The sequence below is a fragment of the Leptodactylus fuscus genome, chromosome 5, assembly GCF_031893055.1.
Source record: "Leptodactylus fuscus isolate aLepFus1 chromosome 5, aLepFus1.hap2, whole genome shotgun sequence".
Lineage (NCBI taxonomy): Eukaryota > Metazoa > Chordata > Amphibia > Anura > Leptodactylidae > Leptodactylus > Leptodactylus fuscus.
Window position 1 is genome coordinate 93,253,027 of NC_134269.1, and position 20,966 is coordinate 93,273,992.

General features: G+C 39.6%; 1 protein-coding gene across 13 annotated transcripts in view; it reads right to left on the reverse strand.

Moving 5' to 3' along the window:
• Positions 1-439: 439 nt before the first annotated feature.
• NEO1 (neogenin 1) overlaps positions 440-20,966 on the reverse strand; it is a 96,403-nt gene continuing 75,876 nt past the window's right edge. The window contains exons 5-29 of one of the 13 annotated variants that reach the window (XM_075273658.1): positions 19,987-20,123; positions 18,495-18,649; positions 18,294-18,414; positions 16,934-17,150; positions 14,107-14,261; positions 13,844-13,992; positions 13,545-13,683; positions 13,406-13,455; positions 12,023-12,167; positions 11,843-11,953; positions 9,602-9,799; positions 9,023-9,118; positions 8,439-8,662; positions 8,188-8,326; positions 7,997-8,104; positions 7,674-7,868; positions 7,469-7,498; positions 7,008-7,079; positions 6,747-6,891; positions 6,359-6,597; positions 5,899-5,991; positions 5,335-5,436; positions 2,174-2,431; positions 1,948-2,078; positions 440-1,484 (exon numbers count right to left, since the gene is read on the reverse strand). In XM_075273658.1, the coding sequence (XP_075129759.1) occupies positions 1,401-1,484; positions 1,948-2,078; positions 2,174-2,431; positions 5,335-5,436; positions 5,899-5,991; positions 6,359-6,597; positions 6,747-6,891; positions 7,008-7,079; positions 7,469-7,498; positions 7,674-7,868; positions 7,997-8,104; positions 8,188-8,326; positions 8,439-8,662; positions 9,023-9,118; positions 9,602-9,799; positions 11,843-11,953; positions 12,023-12,167; positions 13,406-13,455; positions 13,545-13,683; positions 13,844-13,992; positions 14,107-14,261; positions 16,934-17,150; positions 18,294-18,414; positions 18,495-18,649; positions 19,987-20,123 (3,493 nt within the window). In that variant the 3' untranslated portion in view covers positions 440-1,400. The remainder of the gene's footprint in view (positions 1,485-1,947; positions 2,079-2,173; positions 2,432-5,334; positions 5,437-5,898; positions 5,992-6,358; positions 6,598-6,746; positions 6,892-7,007; positions 7,080-7,468; positions 7,499-7,673; positions 7,869-7,996; positions 8,105-8,187; positions 8,327-8,438; positions 8,663-9,022; positions 9,119-9,601; positions 9,800-11,842; positions 11,954-12,022; positions 12,168-13,405; positions 13,456-13,544; positions 13,684-13,843; positions 13,993-14,106; positions 14,262-16,933; positions 17,151-18,293; positions 18,415-18,494; positions 18,650-19,986; positions 20,124-20,966) is intronic. The other 12 variants (XM_075273669.1, XM_075273665.1, XM_075273664.1 and 9 more) reach the window with 12 other exon arrangements.

Sequence of the window (20,966 nt, forward strand, 5' to 3'; positions counted from 1 at the left end):
AAAATGGGTAAATCCAATATAAAAAAATTGAACGTGACAGTGATAAACACAAAAAGTGCATTTAAAAACCCATAAACCGGCTGACGCGTTTCTGGGTATGCTTTACCCCTTAGTAAGGCATACCCAGAAACGCGTCAGCCGGTTTATGGGTTTTTAAATGCACTTTTTGTGTTTATCACTGTCACGTTCAATTTTTTATATTGGATTTACCCATTTTTATATGGATAATTAAAGGTCAATTTTTAAGTAAATCTCAGGAGTGCGGACTGGAATACTTTTTATACTACTTGACCTTTCGTCTTTCCCTGGAGTCCGGGATCATTCAGCCGTGCACCCTGAAGATTCGATTTTGAGGTGAGCCTATGTTTTAAACTTCCCCTCTTTTTGCTTTTCACGTTTGAAGTTGTCTATGTTGTAGCAGCATACAAGACCATAAAAATCAATTTGATTGAATAAAAAAGTGTATTGAAATCCAATACCAAATAATAATCATGATGTTATAAAAAAAAAAAGTCACAATAAAAAGATACATACTAAACACTACAGAGAAAGCAATAAAAAAAAAATAATGAATTTTCTGTACAGAAAAGACTGGGTGTAGTGGAGGATAGGACAATATACAGAAGGATGTGTGGGGATGGTCGATTTCATTTACAACACAAGGAAGTCACACAAGATGGAAAATAGTTTGATATGTGAAAGTGCTGAAACCAGCTTTGTTAAAAGAAGGCTCCTTTCTGCTTCTTGTAGCCACTAATAATATGTATGACACAGGGCTTCTCCGTGTTGGCAAATGAGGAAACCGTTTCGTCTTTTAGCTCACTTGTACTGAACAGATCCGGACCTCTCATCTAGCTGCAGCAGTCCAATACAGTTACCTCATTAGGTCTCAAGCCTTAGAAATGGACGGAGATGTGGAAAAACATCTAGCCAAAATTTAGGAATGGTGGGGGAGTAACACTGTTTTAAGTCTCACAGAGGCTGGAGGGGGAGTTGCTGCCAACTGATGTGCTTTGCAGCCTAAAAACACTGCACAAAAAACAACCGTCCTTTTGCATTCCTGTTGGCCACATGGTAGGGCGACACTGAGCCACAGCAACATGGTGATGACCCATCAGCGGTAAAAAGAACAAAAGCAATGGCAATACACAATATTCCTCCATGGATTACATAAAATTTCTCTTTTGTTTCATATAAACCCCCCAAAAATCTTATAAATCAGAGGAAATAAGGTACAGAATACCAGGCCTGAGCCCTTGGTGGTTGCCACAGCAGAAACAGTCTGTGCTCCCCACTTGCTTCTTGCCTGTACATTTCGGTATGGCACATAGCCCCTGAAGGGCTGGACTGCCTCTGTCCATACAGTGTCAAGTTTGCCTCTGTGGTGGGGATGTGTTCTTTCATGCTGTGGTTATGGCATTCAGATCCTTCATCAGGCCTTCAAGGTGAGCCATCTCCTTGCTTAACTCGTCTGGTTCATAGCTCTAAAGAAACAGAAGAAAAAACAAATCCAATCTGTTTTTATGTATCACATATATGTATTATTGTCATATTAAAAATAATGAAAACAGACTAAGTACCCTTGAAGGGTCTTATTTATATGATTTTCTGATTTGTACTTGGAGTATAAGGTTGTGGACATCAATGGCCAAAGAGCAGAATATTTAGAAAAGAGATGTTTTGTGCAGAAATCTAAAAATACCATCTTTTTTGCAATTTTCAGAAGAAAAAAAAACAGTCCTGTGTAAGCTCTGTCAGGTGCAGATTGTACTTATTTAACTCATTTCAATGAACTGTCAAAATCAGTATCTGAAACTACAAGTAAATCTGCAGTAACACAAGGCAAAGTGCTCACAGAAAGGTAACAAACATAAAATCGTTTTCAAAACAGTTGTATAAAATGACTTTTTAATTTAAAGACTGCAGAGATGGAGTATATATACGTACACATTCTGAGCCCTCGAGCATCCTGCTGGTCTCTAGTGGTTCAGGGGCACTGGGCACATTAACTGGAAGTGGAGGACGTACTCTTCCCAGGGTCCCAAGAGATGCAGTTTTCACTGAGAGCGCAGCAGGAGCTAGAAACACACCAAGCCAAACACAAATAAAAGTTTAAAATTATTATATTAAAATTATAATAATAATATATATAAAATGAGCAAGTTTAGACTACCTTGTTGTGCCAAAAGAGGTGAGCTAGGCAATGGTTCATAGGATGAGCCAGGGGCTGGAGCTGGAACAGCTGGCACCGCAAAGCTCTTTAAGGGATGAGATGGCCTGATATGTGCAGTAGGAATACTGGGACCAGAATCCTCATCCATAGAACCAGGCAGAAAACTTGCTCCTGGGGGATCTGGATCTTCAGGACCAGTCTGTGAAGATGATGATGCAGCTACAACTGTATCACAGCTGGGAGTATGACGGACAGTCTCTATATGGAAAAAATACAAAACATATAGAATCTCAATAACCTTAGATGTTTATATGAAGTATTTGTATGCATCACTGATACCCAACATGTGACCACTGAGGCCAGTGATTGACACAGTGGTCAAGTGGTCACCTGAGCAGCTTCACTCTCACTGGGAGATCCGATGCCAGAAAGGAGGACTAGAAGTAGGTAAGTATCACCATGGACCTTATTTATTTGTATTTTATTTCCAGCCTCCACTTGGGTTTTCCACTTTGCCTGGGGAACTCCTTTTCATTATTACTTTGCAATGGCTGTCGGACCTCACCAATTATAAAGTCAGCACATATCCTAAGAATCCTAATGAGAACCACCATGCAAAAACTGTGGATGTATAGCCCTGGCTACTAAAAAAATATATTGGTGTCATATGTGACCAAAGCCATAGCAAGTTATTTTCTTTCTAATTTTATATTACAATGCAGGCAAAAAATGGATGGTTGCAGTGGTAAGCTGTTTCACTTTTATCAGAACTAAATCCAGCAGCCCATATATTAAGCAGATCTGTTGTCATACTGTGATGCCCTGTTTATGGAAAGCAAAGTCTGGTGGAACTCTGCTCTACTATCAGCCCAAGGGGCACAGAAACATATGGTGCTGTTTGACTAATGACAGCTTACAGAGAATACAGTAAACTTCTATCTATGAGGATTGCTGGATGTACTAGGGGAGCACTTGTCAACAGCAATTGTCACTCTGGCACTAAAACGTCCTTACAGGCATACAACACATGACCATGAATCACTGTTCTTTTTTTAGTTTCTAAATGGTCCAATATTGAGGTTAATCGTACAATGAACCTGTACCTTGCTGCCCACAGGGGTGACCATTCACTTTAAAGAGAGTTCATCTGTCTCCTAGTTCATGAGTATTAGCATTGAGTTTTCGCTGTAGGAGATGCTTAAAGAGGACCTTTCATGTCCTCCTGCACATGTAGTTTTATTTACAACTAGAAAGCAGACAGTGCAGTTTCCCCTTATGTGACGCAGGCTGGAGATATTGGCACCGTTAGTTTTGGCACCTATCTCTGCCCACCTTCAGAAGGGCGTTCTTGACAGTCTAGTTGGGCTGTGAGGAACGCCTTTCCTGACAGTACTCATCCATACACTTGTACAGGGGGGCCTTCCTCACCGCTCAACTAGAGTGTCAGGAACACCCTTCTGACTGTGGGCAGAGATCGGTACTGAAACTAACGGCATCGATATCTCCAGCCCAGGGGCACATAACGGGAAAGCTGACAGAGTGCTCAATTCCGGTAAGCTACCGGAGATCCGGATCAACTTTACTCAAAACATTATATACATTCAATCTACCAAAAATACCTGATATTGCTAACTCTTCAAATTCATTTATCTCCAAGTGCCAGCACGTACCTAGCCAGCAAAAAGAAAGGGGGGCACAACACCAGAAACCCGTACTATATATTTACCTGTATACCTTTTACGTTTCTTCTCTAATATGTATATATTTTGACATCATTAAAATGGAATGTTAAAATCACGCATTGAAATACTACCCAGGACTAATGGCTCCTATCAAAGCCCATAGCCCACTTACCATTTGGAAGAATCTATACTCCTCTTACATATATACTATAACCATATATAAATACTATGTATATGAACCAGTGATATCACTGACAGACAACATCTCTGTATTTAGCTTTACATAGTAATGCTGAGATGTGTTTTTGTATATTGTATCCTTATGTTTTAACAGTTCTTGTACACTTGAGAAAGGGTCGTAAGACCCGAAACGCGTTGTGTGTGAACCTTAATAAAATTGTATGAAGTTATTCTAAATCTGACGGGTGAAGCGCAGTCCTATATCTACGGTCCATGGCATCCAATTCAGCACACTGTCGGCTTTCTAGCGGTATATAAAACCGCATGTGCAGGAGGGCATGAAAGGTCCTCTTTAACATGAAGTTTTTCAGGATGAGACTTGGCTGCAATTTTGTTTCTCAGGCTGTCATATACCTAATTTTTTTTATTTTTTTTTTTAACCATAGCAGAAATTGAGAAAATTAGATAATTGCCTAGCACAAAGCAAGCTACTAATCAGAATTATTATCTACTCAAGGACTAGACAGTGGGTCATAGTAATTTCTTGGAATGGTACTTCTGGACAGGATGGCTGCATCACAAAATACAACCCTTAGTTTTTTTCCTGTTTTTACAATAGTCAATAGAAGTGTTAAATTGGTTAGTTGGTCCCAGTATGTGTTTAAAGACAACTTTACACATTACAACGATCAGCTGAATGAGTCGTCGTAAAAATGCTTGTTCCTAATCATAGCCATTAGTATACAGTTTCAAACATCAGCTGACAATTGTGGAAATACTCATTTGTCAAGTGACAGAAAACACATGATTGTATGGGGCAACACGGTGGCTCAGTGGTTAGCACTGGAGTCCTGGGCTCGAATCCTGCCAAGGACAACATCTGCAAGGAGTTTGTATATTCTCCCCATGTTTGCCTGTGTTTCCTCTTAAACTCCAAAGACATACTGATGGAGAAAGAAAAAAAAAAAGTACATGATTGTTAGCAGCATATCTCCCCATGTAAGTGGGGATATGTTGCCGAATCTGTCATTGTGAACAGTTGTTCATTCAACCGTTTATTACAGATTCTCACAGTTTAAAGGTATTCCACAAGTGCCGGCTGTTACAATTGTAATTAATCACTGCTTGTTGGAAGATGAATCATGGCACATACCAGGGAACTTTAGGGAAAAAGTCTCATGATAGAGATGACAATGTGTGGACAGTGATGAAGAATACACTGCCACTAAATACACAATGGCTACCATGTGCAGAATCCAAGAGATCCACAACAAACTCCAACAGAGGTTTTTTTCTCACCTGTAGCCTGAGGAGCACCACTCAGCACGTGCAGCATGAACCCAGGTACAGAACGGAAATGAGAATTATCGATGGAATGGATGGGATGGGCACTGACAACCGCTGAAACAGAGAGAAAGGTGAATGCTTGTATAATGCAGTGATGTAGGGAGATGGCAACATGGTAAAAGACAATAGGAAATGATGGTTAGAAATCCGTAATGAAGATGACAAAGTAATATGAGATCAAGGAGAAATGTGGGAAACAACAGTATTAAGAAACCATGGGTGGAGAAGAGTGGATGGAAAGGTTTACGAATGGCATAATGAAAGAGGATTTGGAAGAAATGACCATAATGGAGTCCATCCAACACCAGGTATACATTAGTTCACACACCTAATTATTATTCTGAACTTCATTAACAATCATAAAAGCAACATTTACATTTCTCAAATCTAGAGCTGAAAATAATCCTGACGTTAGACAGATGCAGTTTAGAAGCATTAACCCATCAGAGGACTGAGAAAGCAGTGACATGGTGTACTCATCACTTATTCAACTGTGGACCTTTTCCAGGTACTCACGTTGTGGAGGTTGTGAGTCAAATGGCATCATTATTTTAGGTCTCATCCCTCGACGTCCAGCAAGTGAGGATACAGAATCCTCAGATTCTAGACCTAGAAAACAAGATTATTAATTGACAAAAATACATACACATAGCTCAACTTCTCAGTTTCATTCCAGTTTTTATGTAATGGGTTTGTTGCAAAAATGGCAATTCACCTATTCACTAGATAGGTGATAGAAATATGAACACTGGGGACTTCACCTCTTGGACCCCACTGATCAAACATTATGGGGGTCCCCAAGGCTCTCATTCCTCCCCAAGTACAGTGCTAGTCCATTCAATATCTATGTAGTCTGCAGACAGCTGATAAATGACCTTTGTGAGAAATCTCCTCGAAATGTCACGAAGTAAGACTTCACAGGGGCTGACACAATGTGACCCTTTCTAACATAGTGTGCAATATTATTTCTCATCACCTCGGTATGAATTGCTGTGCTGGTGAATGCTGCCTTCTGTAGTGCTGTCTCCAGGGGTGAGGTCCTGTGGTGATCGAGGCAGGGTACTATCCGTTAACATTGGGTTAGTCTCTGGAGATTTATCAACTGGTTTCAACTCCAGTCTTTCATGATGAATCCAAAGGTCAGGTGGTTTTACATCCTTAGAGTTACCCTTGTATTTATGGGATCCATTCACTGATTTACATGCAGCTCTTTTCCTTATAATCAAAGTCAATAGGGAGAAATGTTAATATATGTACTTTTGAAGATTTTTACTGTAAGATTTACATAGCAGACATTTCTCAGATGATGAAGAAAATATTTCCACATATAGAGATTTATAGACTACAGTAGCTTAATAACTCACTTTTTATGATGGGAACTAGAGCGACGAGAGCAGATAGCTGCAATGACCACCGCCACCAAGACTGTTATAACTCCAAGAGATACAATGATAGTAAGCAGCATGTTCTGATCCAAGGATGTGGGACTCCCATGAGGACTATTACTGCCTGCAGAAGTTCAGAAATTTCCAAAGTTATAAAAAAAATAATTTATTTCCTAGGATTATTTACAGAATTTGTTTCTGGTCTGGTTAGTAGAAAGAAAAAAAAAAACAGATTATTACCTCCAGGTGGGGGTCCGCCATTAGCTCCCATGTCTGGAGTGCGGTTTCCTTTTACAGTAACACCAGATGCTGCAGAAAAAAATAAATCTATAAGATAAAACTTAAGGTAGATGTCTCAGGGTACACACTGGGATGCTGCTAGTACATGACATCAGTGTGATTGGTAAGGATCACAATGCAATGACATCCAGCAAGTTTAGGAACAAAGTTGCAGAGCCTTTAAGAAAATGCTGTTACGCTTAGTTTTCTATTGGCTCTGTCCAACTGTTCATATTCAGCCACTGAAAGATTCTCTTCAAATATAACTTTACTAAAAAAAATTCATGGCTAACCGTAAACAACAAAATATCATAAGAAATTGAGGATTTTTAAATATATGTATGTATATTTCTAACATCACCACTATACACCTGAGATGCAACAAGTTGCCCCAACTCCCATGTCATAACTGAAGTGTTTACCTTGATTGTTAGGCATGAAAGGTGTTGATTCTGCCATAGGTAGGCATTAACAAAAATAAGTTAGAATTGTCAGTAAAGGTTAAAAAGACATTTTAGAGCATGATGCAATATTAACTGGAGGAAAATGTGCAATATTTGGTAAACTGCGAAGATTAAACTCCTTCATAAAGAGTCAATCACAGACCAAAAGCTTGACCTTGCTAACCTTTTGGAGTGCGAAATGCAACAGCCTCAGACATAGGTCCCATTCCTTTTGAGTTTCGAGCCTGGATCTTGAAGTAGTAGGGAGTGTCCAGTGTCAGCTCTTGTATTTGGTGTGTCAAACGATTTCCAACAACTGGCTCTATAACCCAGTCGTGAAGTTCTGCTTGGACATCTGTGCTATAATATATAATGTAACCTGCAAGGAGAAAAACATAAATCAGGCGCAGGATCGCATTAAATTAAATGTATCCATAAAAGTTTCTTACAAAAGATTGCAGGGGAGGAATCAAATACAAAAAAAACAAAAACAAAAAAACTCCTTACCAGTAATTTTGCCATTGGCTTCAGATGGAGGCTGCCAGTTGACTATTATGGTACGTGGTTTGCCTTCTTTGCTTACTACTGTCACATCCTTTGGAGGTGAAGATGGCACTGGAAGAAAAGTTAAAAACCAGGATCACTTTGTGCTTAAGACTAAATACTTTCCATAGAAAATATAAGGATTGGTGACATACCTGACTCAAAGGTTGTGCCATGAGCAGTCATGCTCCATGTACTGGACCGTCGACCTTTAGTTACCATAACAGAAAATTCATACAGTGTATTTGGCTTCAATCCAGTGACTAGGTGACTTAGTGTGGTGCTATTGGCCATCTAAGAGGCAAATAAACAATTAGAACGTTCATTATACACTGTAGTGTTCACATATCTACTATTAACCTAAAATGATTCCTGAACAATTCATAGTGACTTCCTAAATGCTCACCTTATACTTTGTATTTGCAGGAATGTTAGTTTTCCACCTCGCTGTGTAGTATCTGGCGTCTGTGATCTTCTGGTTCTTAGGTAGGGAGTTGTCAGCCCATGTAAGGCGCACTGTATCACTGCTGAGGATAGCAGCTTGGACCCCCACAGGGGGCAACATAGGGGTAGGCTCTGGAACTGGGGTGTATGAGGCATGAACAACATAAACATCAACCTCAGAAGTATCTAGCTCATAGAAATGTTTCAAAACAAATTTGGCAATAACAGTATAACAAAAGAAAAAGAAATATGAAGAAAAGAAACAGCAAGATACACAAATACAGGGAAGTGAGATAAGCAAAAAAATAAAAATAATGGTATGAAATGTATGAACAAATTAGGAGTAAAATATAGACATGGATGTAAAGGAAAAAAATATCAATGCAGGAACAGACAAAGGGGAGAAAGAGAGAAGATATTGTTAGTGTTAGAAACCAATAAGCTCATTATAAACATTGACACACACAGACTATGCCTCACCAATGTTAATGTTATCTACACTACGAGACCACCAATGACAATATGACAGTATATACTGGGCTTTACCTGTATGTTGACGGGTGACGGCACTTTCATACAAAGGGATACCTTCTCCCACGTTGTTAAAGGCTTTTAGGGAGATGACATAATGTGAACTGGGGTCTGCAAAAAAGAAAAAGTATATATGCCTGTAAGCTTGTTCACAAATGCTAAGCAAGTGAAAAAGTTTCCAAGAAGTCCATGTTCACATTTGTTGGTTTTTTTCACATGTTGCAAAAAATTTGCAGATTTAAATATATGTTGTGTACTTCCAGAGCAAAGATTTTGCACTGTGGTGGTTGTGGACTAAGATGAACTACAGCCATTTGTTTTGTAGCATACTACGTTCTATTCCAACCTACACAAAGCACTATGTGTACTATGTCCACAGGAGGGCACTGTTGTAACACTAAATGATGTGGACATATGCCACTATTAACTTCACCAGTAGGACGCATACTCTAGATCTTTCTCTCAATATATCTAACCATCTTTATCTCGCACTATATAAATCTATATTTATTTATATATCAATATCTCTAGCTCAAAATTAATCAATTGGCCTCGCCAACCGTCCTAAATTTACAACAACTATAATATACTCACCCAAGTTTTCAATGGTGTAATAACGCTGCTTATGATCCACACGAACCGTCTGTGCATGAGGGCTACCAAGACCATAACCTATAGCATACCCACGGACAACCACCTGGTGTTGATTTTCTGGGGGTGTCCAACTTACAACAATACTTGTCACCAATGGACGGACATGGAGAGAACTTGGTACATCTGGAACACGGGACTCTGAATAACAGAGGTTATCACAATGTATTAGCAAACAAGGATAGCAGGAATAGTGACAGATCATGAATAATAACTCAGAATTAGGTTTGAAGAGTTAGATGTGGACTGCCTGCCTAAATCTGATGACAATCCCATAGCCAATGCATGAAAATGAGGCCTGTGCAAACCCAATGGAAATAGCTGCACTAAGGGCTCGTTCACATCTGCGCCCCGGGTCTCCACTTTCAGGTTTCCGTCTCCTGCCCGAAACTGGGCAGGAGACGGAAACCTGCAGGCATTTTTCAAACCCAATGGGTTTGAAAAGTGTCTGGCCGTGAGCGTTTTGTGCTCTCTGCGGCGAAACAGTTTTGTTTTTGTTTTTTTTTTTTACCGGACACAAAGTCAGACATGCAGGACTTTGCGTCCGTTTAAAAAAAAGGTTTCGCCGCAGAGAGCATAAAATGCTCGTCGGCACTCACGGCCGGACTCGGTCTGACAGGTTTCTGTCTTCTGCATGCAGATGACGGAAACCTCAGAACGGAGACCGAGCGCTGGTGTGAACCCAGCTTAACTTTTGTCATCACCGTAAGATAAAATCTTGAGGAGATTCAGAAGAAATAAGTAGTATGCTAATTATTTCTGACAGGTTTCACACATACAAACAGAGAATCAGCTGCAAAGAATGACAATGAGGCCAATCCTCATTCACATCTGGGGGAGGATAACTTATATAAAGATGGGTGCTGCTGTTAAACCATCACAGCTAAAAATCCCTAAGGCTGGGTTTACACAGAATTTTTTTGCTGAAGAACTCCATGCATTTTCTTATATGCAGTAATGAATAGCGCATTACTATTCATGTCACCTGTATGGTAACACCCAGTAACTAAATGTGCTAAACATTACTGCAACTAAAATCAGCACTAAGTTCTGCATAAATTAAGCCTTAGACTGGATCCACCTAGTGTTATTTTTATGATGTTAGCGCATAACACTACGCATTTCAGCTGTAAGCTAATGGCCAACATTGAAAATGTCTGCTTTACTGGCATATTAAAAATGTGAGCTCAACTGAAATGTGTATTCAGTGCTATAAAAGCCTGTGGGCCCCGATGCAAACTTTGACCTTGGCCGACTTGCCCCATTTTTACAGTATATTCTTGATAACGGCGGTTATGGGTGCTGCAACAGAATCCCAGAGACTTGAAAGGCAAACAGTTATATTATCTACAAATGCCTTTAGCAAGAATGTAGCAAGTAAGCAATGTTGGGAGCTGCGTGTTTTGGAAACAGCAGATCTGTCGGGTTTTTAACAGTGGGACATGACCAATCTAAAATTGATGGGATATCATTTTTTTTAAAAGTGGATAATCCCTTTAAAAAAAAAAAAAAAAAAAAAAGTATTTCAGTTCTTTTATATTGATGACCTATTAAGTGCTCAGTGGGGATCCAATACCAGGACCCCTGTAATCAGCGGTTTGAAAGGACCGTGGTTCTTATAGGAGCATCGTGACCCCTTCACTATTTACATTGCACGCCATCTGTTTTATAGCATGCAATTTAATTATTGGCTGTAATAATATCACATGGTTGCTATAAAATAGATGGTGTGCTGTATAATTAGTGAAGGGGTCATGGTGCTCGCACAAGCTCCACAGTCCCTTCAAACAATTGTGCAGTAGGAGTCCTGATCTCTGATTAATACCTTATGGTCTCCTACATTAACCTAATACACCTGCGGCAGCAGAGTTTGGTACTCATCTCTGCTGCATGAAGAGTTCAGAATGGCGACCTCCACAGGTAGCAGAGATGAGCACTGATCTCTGCTGTCAGAAGTGTATTATTACTTAGAATACCTCAAGCACTATAATGTTGTGGGGCCACCCATCTCAAGCTGGCTGCAGGCTTCCTATCCCTCCACACCCAGTTGCATAGGCTAATCTACTATTCAATACTGCAATATGAAAAACATATGTATAAAAAAGCATAATGTGACACCATCTTAAAAAAAAGAAGAAAAAAAATTCTAAACCATTGAATCACAGAACTTTTTCAAGACCTTACCATCCAGATCATTTTCAAAAGTCTCTGCAGATATCCAGTCAGTAGCTGGTCCACTTCCATTTACAGTCATGGCCACAACCCGGAAACTATATTCAGTGTCACGATCAAGTCCTGGAAAGAAATGGGTCATTAGAAGTCAGAACTCTAACACAAATATATCATCAGTGTTGTGTCACTCACCATTGACAAGCTGTGACAGCTGGGTATCTATCAGGATCTCATTTGTTTCAATCTTTCTTGCCGTCTTACGGTAACGCAATTTATACCCTACAATCTGCCCATTATGTGTGCCAATAGGAGGAGGCTGCCACTGCACCAAAATACTCTGTGGAGATAAAGGGATACAAACAGAGCTATGAGCCAGAACTGGAGGGTAATACATATACAGCCATTTATCTGAATGGTGCCACATACCACTATATGACTATACCACTACTACATGACTACTGAAGTGTCTGGAGCCGCTCCTGTAATACATATACAGCCATTTATCTGAATGGTGCCATATACCACTATAGGACTATACCACTACTACATGACTACTGAAGTGTCTGGAGCCGCTCCTGTAATACATATACAGCCATTTATCTGAATGGTGCCATATACCACTATAGGACAATACCACTACTACATGACTACTGGAGGGTCTGGAGCCACTCCTGTAATACATATACAGCCATTTATCTGAATGGTGCCACAAACCACTACATGTCGCCAGCAGCGGCAGAGAAAATACCTGGCTGGTTATGGCTTAACTCTGCTGGGGGTGCAGAGAGTCGAGCTATGCGACATCCTGTAAGGGGTTGTCTCTTATTAGACAATGTATTAATGTTTCATGATTTAGTTTACAGGTGGAGGCTTATGCTTTAATAAATCAGGTATATTTTTATATACAAAGATATGGTAAGAAATGGGAAAAGACTTTTTTTTAATTATGTAAATAAGCCCCATAGAGAGGACTGAAATGCTGCACATGATGAGTCAATAAAGAAGAACCACATTTTTATATTAATCAAAATATAAATTATATGGAAATTTTACACAGGTCATAAAATGATCAGGTCCAATAATTGAGCTCATTTATATACAGTGATTATTACTATATGAAAAATAGTATTACTACACCCAGTCTTAACTAGGAAATAGGCTGAAAAATGAATACTTAATAAGGAATCTTGAAAGCAAAGAACAGGCCACAGTCATTTTGCATGAAAGCAAGTATACTCCTATTTCTACACCATGTGTAACCAGAAACTTGGAGTGTCTGCCACTAGGTGGCACTATGACAGAAATTATAATAGTTTAATTAGCCAGAGATAATCTTACCTAATAATGAAAAAATGAATAGACTGGAGTAGCATATATAAGAGCTAAACTATGGACAGAACTGTATATTTAGCTGTATATTTAAAAACCGCGTAGTAAAAGTAACTGTTCAGTAAAAAGTAAAAGGACTGACTGTTCAGGCCGAAAAAGTTTACGATAAAGAAACAATGTAGCATCGAGAAATCGGTGGCCATAATTATCTATAGTACTGAACAAGGCTCATAATAGAAGACATACCTGTGAGCTTCGCACCTCCAGGGTAAGGTTCTGAGGAGCAGCACTAGGTACTGAAAGTGAAGCAGAAAAAGCCAATAAGGTGCTGTACAATCATCAGGCCAGAATTTGTTCAACAAATCATAAGAAACTAGAAACAAACCATCTGAAAGAGTCTTGACGATAACGTCCTGTGTTGATACTCCAGGCCCATGCTTATTAATTGCTACTACCCGAAACGTATAGTCCGTGTATTTCTTAAGACCATTTATAGTATATGAAAGCCCTGCAACATCCAAATCCTGCAGGTAGAATATAAAATTAGAAGAGTATTCACATTGTACAAAACCGTTAAAAATAAAAATACTAAAGGCAGCAGAAATGTAGTTTACTCAACCATTATGTGATATCTAAAAACGTACTTGCAGAGCAAGCAGTTCATACATCTCCAGCCTAGTTTACCTGCTCATTCCCTGCTCCTTTCTCCATATAATACAGCTTATAGTTCTGGATTTCCCCATTTCCAGAAAGTGGAGTTTCCCAGCTGACACTAACTGATGTAGGAGAAATAGCTGTAGCTCGGAGATTTGGGGCTGGACCAGGAACTTGAACTGAAAGGTAACAAATGAGTTAATGAATACAAGTTATCACAGGTTAAATTGTATCCAGATATAAGACGCAGGTAATTTAGATTACAACTTTTTGCTCTAGGAAGCGTTTCTTACCTTCAGGTTGCGTCTCCACCTTGAGAGGCGGCGAACTTTCTCCAGCACCATAATTATTATGAGCCACCACACGAAAGTAATAGATAGTTTCTGGCAATAGATTCTGGATGGTGACCTGCAATTCTCCTGGTCGGCTGGTGTTCTCTACACGTTCCCTGTATTTTTTTTAACAAATTGCAGCATTGCAAAGATCAGGACTTGGAATATTTCAATCAAATCAGCAACTTTAAATAATTAAAATGAGGTAAAAAACAATAGAAATGAACCTAGATTTAGAGCAATTGTTATATTAGATGCCACAATACAGCCTAAACCCAGAGATCCCATCCACGTGCAGGTCTTAAGCCCACAGTGCAAACTGATTTGCAAGTTTTAGGCTAAACGCAGCGGAAAAAACGCCCCAGTATTTTTCTCTGTTTATTTCCTTCCCCTATTACATCTATTGGGAAAATGCTTGCGATCGTGGAGCAAAAATTAACATGCACGTGGTTTGGCAAAAGCCGTTTTTCTGCAGCTCTTTCTTTCTCACGTTTGGATGAGATGAACCAAAATCTGATTTACAGATGCATTTCTGCAACATGGGGTGTTCGTCTCATTCTGAGATTTGTTTACATATCATCCAAACCTCAAAAGTAATCATCTCTATAACGTAGGTAAAAGCTGCTGAAGTTGTTGAGAAAACTGCTGGTAAGCTGCAGCAAAAAAAAACAAACAAAAAAAAAAACACCCACCCAATTTTAGATGGTTTCTGATACAGCAAATTGCAGAAGACCAAGCTGCAGAAATTCCTCGTCATTAAAAGGGGTTGTCTGCCCACAAATTTATTTTTCATACCAATAATCAGAATGTGATCTGTTGGGGCCTAACTCCTGGACCCAACACAGATCAGCAGTTAGTGGAAAGGAAATGTAATGCACGAGGATCAGCACTGAACTTCCCTGAAACTACCACTCTGCAGTGGATGGCGCTGCTGCAACACTCCTATTATTTGAATGCACATGTACCCTGCCCACTAGCAGAGTCCAGCGCCTATAGACTGCCAAACAGCTGATCTGTCTGGAGTAAATGTCGAATAAGTGATCAGTATGTAAAATCAATCTGGGGCTGGACTACCCCTTTAACACAGTACTCGTCCTGTGTGGTCTGAGTTTAATTGCTACAACTAACCCAATTTCCAACAAATGATATAACCTAGCACTAGCACTTCAGTATTCTGCTCTATTATGAGTTGCAAGGTAATCCACAGCAGAAGCCTGTGGTTGATCCTCAGATTTTTTACTAAGATGACCTAGAGACCCATATGCAGATTATCCCTGGTTTCCACAGCTACTTTCCCACGACATAGTACCAGAATGACTGGGTTCTACTCATCTGAACTCACTCTAGGCACCATGTAGTTTGTTTTTTTCAGGAACTTGCTTCATGTGGCTGGTTGTCATCTACTGAGGTCAATCGGCTGAGAAGTATTTGAAGATGAAGCTTTCTGGTAACACTTTGGCTTGCTTAGTAATTAGCTTAAAGCAGGTAAGTAAGTAAGTCTGTGGTACCCAGCGCTGGGAGGCACTTTTTTTGTAGTGAAAAACAACCAGAAAAGCAGTCCAAGGGAAACTGAGGCAATCTGGTACCATGCAGAGGAAAATGGGTTTTTGCGACCTGTCACTGAAGCTGCTTTTCCGCTTGGACGGCGTTTGTTGTTTCGCAACTGCAAAAAATACCAGAAACTACCTAGTACCAAGCAAGCCAAACTGATACTAGAAAGTCAAGTGTCCAACACTGCCCAGCTAATTGGTTGCCACTAGAGATGAGCGAGTAGTATCCAATCGAATATCGAATACCATTATAGTGTATGGGGGAAAAACGGGAATGTTGTTCCAGTTTCCATGGAAACCAAAGTTCGACACATTGGATCCTCCAAATTCAGTAAATAGCAGGACGAGGAGCATGAGGAGGTTCTTGAATTGAATTCAATGGAATTTTCCTGCGTGGTATTCGATCGATATGAGTATTCGATCAAATAGTCGTATTCGATCGAATACTACTCGCTCATCTCTAGTTGACACTTAAAGGGGTTTTCCAGCCTTAATAATTGAGGAAATATACTTAGGATATGTCATCAATGGACAACTGGTGGGGGAGGTCAAACATCCAGGACCGACATTGTCTTCAGTACTTACCAAGCACGGTGCCGTACGTTTTTACAGCACCTCTGCTTGGTATCTTGGTGTCATATCCTGCTGTTCTTCAATTGATAAACTATCCTAAGGACAGTTCATCAATGAATAACCCCTTTACATGACAGTCAACTATATAAGGAGCAGGCACTTTATTTAGTGAAAAACAAGCTAAATGGTACCCAACTGTGTCATAATGTCCCAAATCACACTGGATTTATTAAAAAAAAAGAAAAAAAAGAAAAAAAAAAAAAAAAAAAAAAACACACCCAAAAACACATTTTGGTCAGTTTTTAACCTTATTCATGTGACAGCAAAACAATAGCTGTGCGATCGCATTTTTAAAACCCATGAAAGTCTATTGTGTATTCACATGTCTACTTTTGTATTTGTCAAAATGGACAAAAATAGAGCATATCTGTTATGGCCGTGTAGAAGTCAGTCGAAAAAATGGACATTGTTCTGTGTGATGGTTGTGTGGCGCGTTGTGACTAAGGCCATAGACTATTGTTAAAGTGCAGAAGGATAAAAACATGTGCATGACTTTAGAATATTTAATTCTCTGTCTGACAAGCACGGTCTAGAATACATGCAGTAGTTGCATCTAGCACTTAGAAATGTAAAATTCAGTATATCACCCAAACTACAAGACTCACCTGTTCATTCCCTCTTTGCTGTAATAGACTTGATAGGTAAGATTTTCTCCATGAGTATCAGCAGGCACACGCCACGTCAGTTTGATGAAGCGAGTTGACACTAAAGAGGCCACAACATCCCGCGGGGATGAAGGAAGGGGACCTCCTGGTGTGGCAGCTACATGGTGAGCAGTGGCACGGGTCAGTGAGGGGGCAGGAGAGGTTGGGACGGTAACACCTTGACATGGTTGAGTTGGGAAGGGAAGGGAGGGGAGGACAAGCACAGGCACACAGACACAGAGCGAAAAACAAGAACAGAAAATAAACAAAACAAACCAAGCACAGCCTCCATGCAGACATGGACCACCCTGCCACTCAGATGGACTCCGCTATCAATCAGGAAGGAGTCAAACAGCAATCCTTTAAGGCTGTGATAAAAAGTAAACTTTGACTCCTCAAGCTTCATGCGGTGCCACCTCTGGCTGGCAATGCAGCCCACAAACATGCAAAACAGCAAATGTATCCCACTAACTATCCGAGAGAACAGCAATGTCCAGCCACACTGCAGGTCCCTGGATGTTAATGGGTTACTTTACTAACAGTACACTGAAATGACACAGTCCTTCACATTTCAGTACATACTTCAATATGATCTATGAAATATGTTTTGATACTATTTCAGATTGCCACAAGTTTTATACTTTTTAATGTTTTTTTTTTTTTTATTGGAACAAATTTGCAGTTTGCGATGTAAAAGCAGGAAGGACTGCATCATTTGTAGTCACATAACAATACATGCAAAATCGAAGAATCTGAATATGAGTAAATAAAAAAAGTCAAAATGCATATAAGGGCACAGCTGCAAGGCACACTTTTTGATACATGATGATCTACACTGTTTAGTAAAATGGAAACAACTTCTATATTTCACTTGCTTAATAAACTATTTCTGCAGAAAATTTGTTTTTCATTTGTCGTAACATAGGATCATAATCTCAATGTCATGAAGCCATGGGGCACTTTCCATGACACAGAAAACAGCAGGCTACATGACGCATGAAAAGGAGGATGATAAGCAGGGGGTGTACTGGAAAGGAGAATCAGGAAAATACTAGAGGTGGGAGACATCACAAATAGGTAAGGGTCACTAGAACAATATCCTGTAGGTGGGCCTACCAGGGAATGTCAGCTCTCAAACAGTTTAGCTACAGAACAAAAGGTCAATGGCTTTTATATGTATAGAAAGTATGCCAACAGCACACCCTCAATTATTAACCATGGAAACATTGTGATGCACTAACCATCAAAAATCTGACAATGAATGGATGCAGGACATTGGAAAGGAACACAGATATTAAATGAGGTATATACCATATCTTACCAGGTTCTATGATAATAAGCTGAGCTGCTGCCTGCACATTCCCCACCTCATTCTCAGCTATACACTGATAAAATCCTTCGTCTGAACGCACAAGACCGAGAACTTGAAGATTATGATCGTCCTATACAAGAGACACCAGTAGTGAATGGTTTGACCTAAGAACAGGTTATTTTTTGGTAAGGTCCCAATTTCTTTACTTACCACTATCTTGAAGTAGTCACTTGGAATGACTACATCTCCATTCTTCACCCATTTGACAGTTGGAGCGGGTTTTCCTCTAACTTCACACTCAAACACGATATCCATAGATTCATGGGCATGTGTGTTCGATGGCTTAACATAAAACACAGGAGGCACTACCAAAAGGAAGATGTTACATGTATTACATCAGTGCAAACATCCTTGTAAATGTGGAGATTGAAATATATTTCTAAAGGCAAATTCAAAACTGGGAAGAAATGGGCAGATACTTATGGGCAGAGACTTTTGAGTACTTTCCTCCATTCAAAACAGTGAATTTTAGCAATTATACAATATAGATGGAGTAGTTACTTTTATCCAGTGATAGTGTGTACATGACCAAAGCCATGAAATAAAACAGGATAAGGCAAGAAGGTCTAAAAAAAAAATTAATAACTAGATAATAAAGCAACGGGGGAAAATACAGGATTAGGTGGATCTGACTAAATGTAGCTCAGAGTAAAAGGTTAAATGATGGAGAACACAGAGCAATAAAAAACAGGAAGCATGTAATACAGACACCTCCCGTCAGATGTGATAAAGGATTAATAAAAGGCTGATACAGCAGTACACCATAGGGGACATCCTGATGATGTGTCACCAACAAAACCTCTGTTGGAGATGGAAGGGAGTGACCCAATTTATCTGTAACTGCCCCTCTTATCACCTGGAAGGAAGTGGGACAAGCCCCTAGGGAGCATAGTATTACATGACTCTCTAGGAAGGTAACAGAAAATAAATGAGTCTCCTAGTGCTAAAGCCATGGGGAGATTTAATTGGGACCTATGAAGTCAATATACAGTACAGCTAATGTTTAAGTGTTGTAGAGCTTAGAGGTGAAAACAAAAACTAGTGGGTTATATGATCTAATAAAACAAACCTTATAGTCAGAACTCTAGTATGGTTCATCTATATTATCTACATTCATGGATCTGCATGAAAGTGGTTGGCAAGCCATAAAAAAGCATGGTATAAAGCATGGCATAGTAACTCGCTTTACCATTTCTGATGTTGATCCTGATGTGTTGCTCCTCAGTCCCCATTTGTTTTTATATATTGGTCTTCAGTAATGACAACTATGTCTGATATAGAGGTAACCTTGGTAGTGTTGGTTGGTCACCACTATAGCTTGTGATCCACTGCAGTGGTCACAAGTTCATATCAAGACATCATCACTGGAGACCAGGCTACAGAGACCAACAGAGGCCCAGAAAGAGGTGGACCAGAGGCAGCAGGAGATCAAATGGGTTTTTTTAAAAAAATTCTAAGTAGGTTTAAAAAAATGTCTTGGTGGCTCGGACATCGCTTTAACAACAATAGTAATCAGTTGTCAGAATACTAGTTTAATCCTATAACAGAGTAGACTTTGCTCACGTAAACACACAAAACCAGAATAAATTGCAGGTATCAACAATAGAATGTCAGAAATTTCCCGGGACAACTATTTTTATACCTTGTACAAAGAGCTCAGCCTGAGCATGGATAGTTTGGTTTCCATTGTCTGCAGCACATGTATAGATCCCAGCATCTTCCTCTGTGACATTGCTGATCTGCAGGTTGCCTCCTGCCAACAATGCCAGTCTGTCTGAACTGTAAATGGTAAGCACAGTCAATGGACACGTAAAGTCAAGCCATCTAGGTATGCATTGTATTTAACAATGACAGCTACATGATAGAAGTGATCTTAGCTGTATTGATCTATCTATATTACCAAAGCTGAAAACAGAATGAAGCTTTGTGTGACAGAATCTTTTATCACCCTACAGGGTACGAGTGTTCCTTTCATAGTTGCAATTCCATACAGGCTATACTAAAGAATAGACAGGCTAAAAGAATGACCACTCAAACAAGAGCGTGTTCATATTATAGTAACATTACACAGGAGGAAGGAATCAAAGATAATCATGTATTTTTAATTTACGGAATGTAACACAGAATGGCAGGTCTTTGAATAAGATGGGCACTGTAGTCATCCACTTAGCATCACACAAGAACAAGGCTTGTAAATGCAGCAATCATGAAGCAGATAGAGAAAAACACTCAGCGATTAGAGTATTCACACCAAGAACTGGCTGGTAATGACAGCGGAGGGGCACAGATCAAGACAGATCATCACATTTTAAAAGACAGGCACACACTTTAATATTTCCTAGCTGGTTATGTAATATAAAGGTATGTAAGGCCTGAGCTACATGAAAGGTTGGTGACACACACGTTAATATTTCTTGGCTGGTTATGTAATATAAAGGAATGTAAGGCCGGGGCTACATGGAAGTTTGGTGATTTTCACTACTGGGTGACAACTGCAGTCCACAAAATAGTATACAAGTCAATGGCCCACGATTACTAATAACTAGCTAAACAGGCTGAAGTTATGCCAGATTTATCACAGTGACTAGCCATACTTGACACTTTCTAGTACAAATTTATATC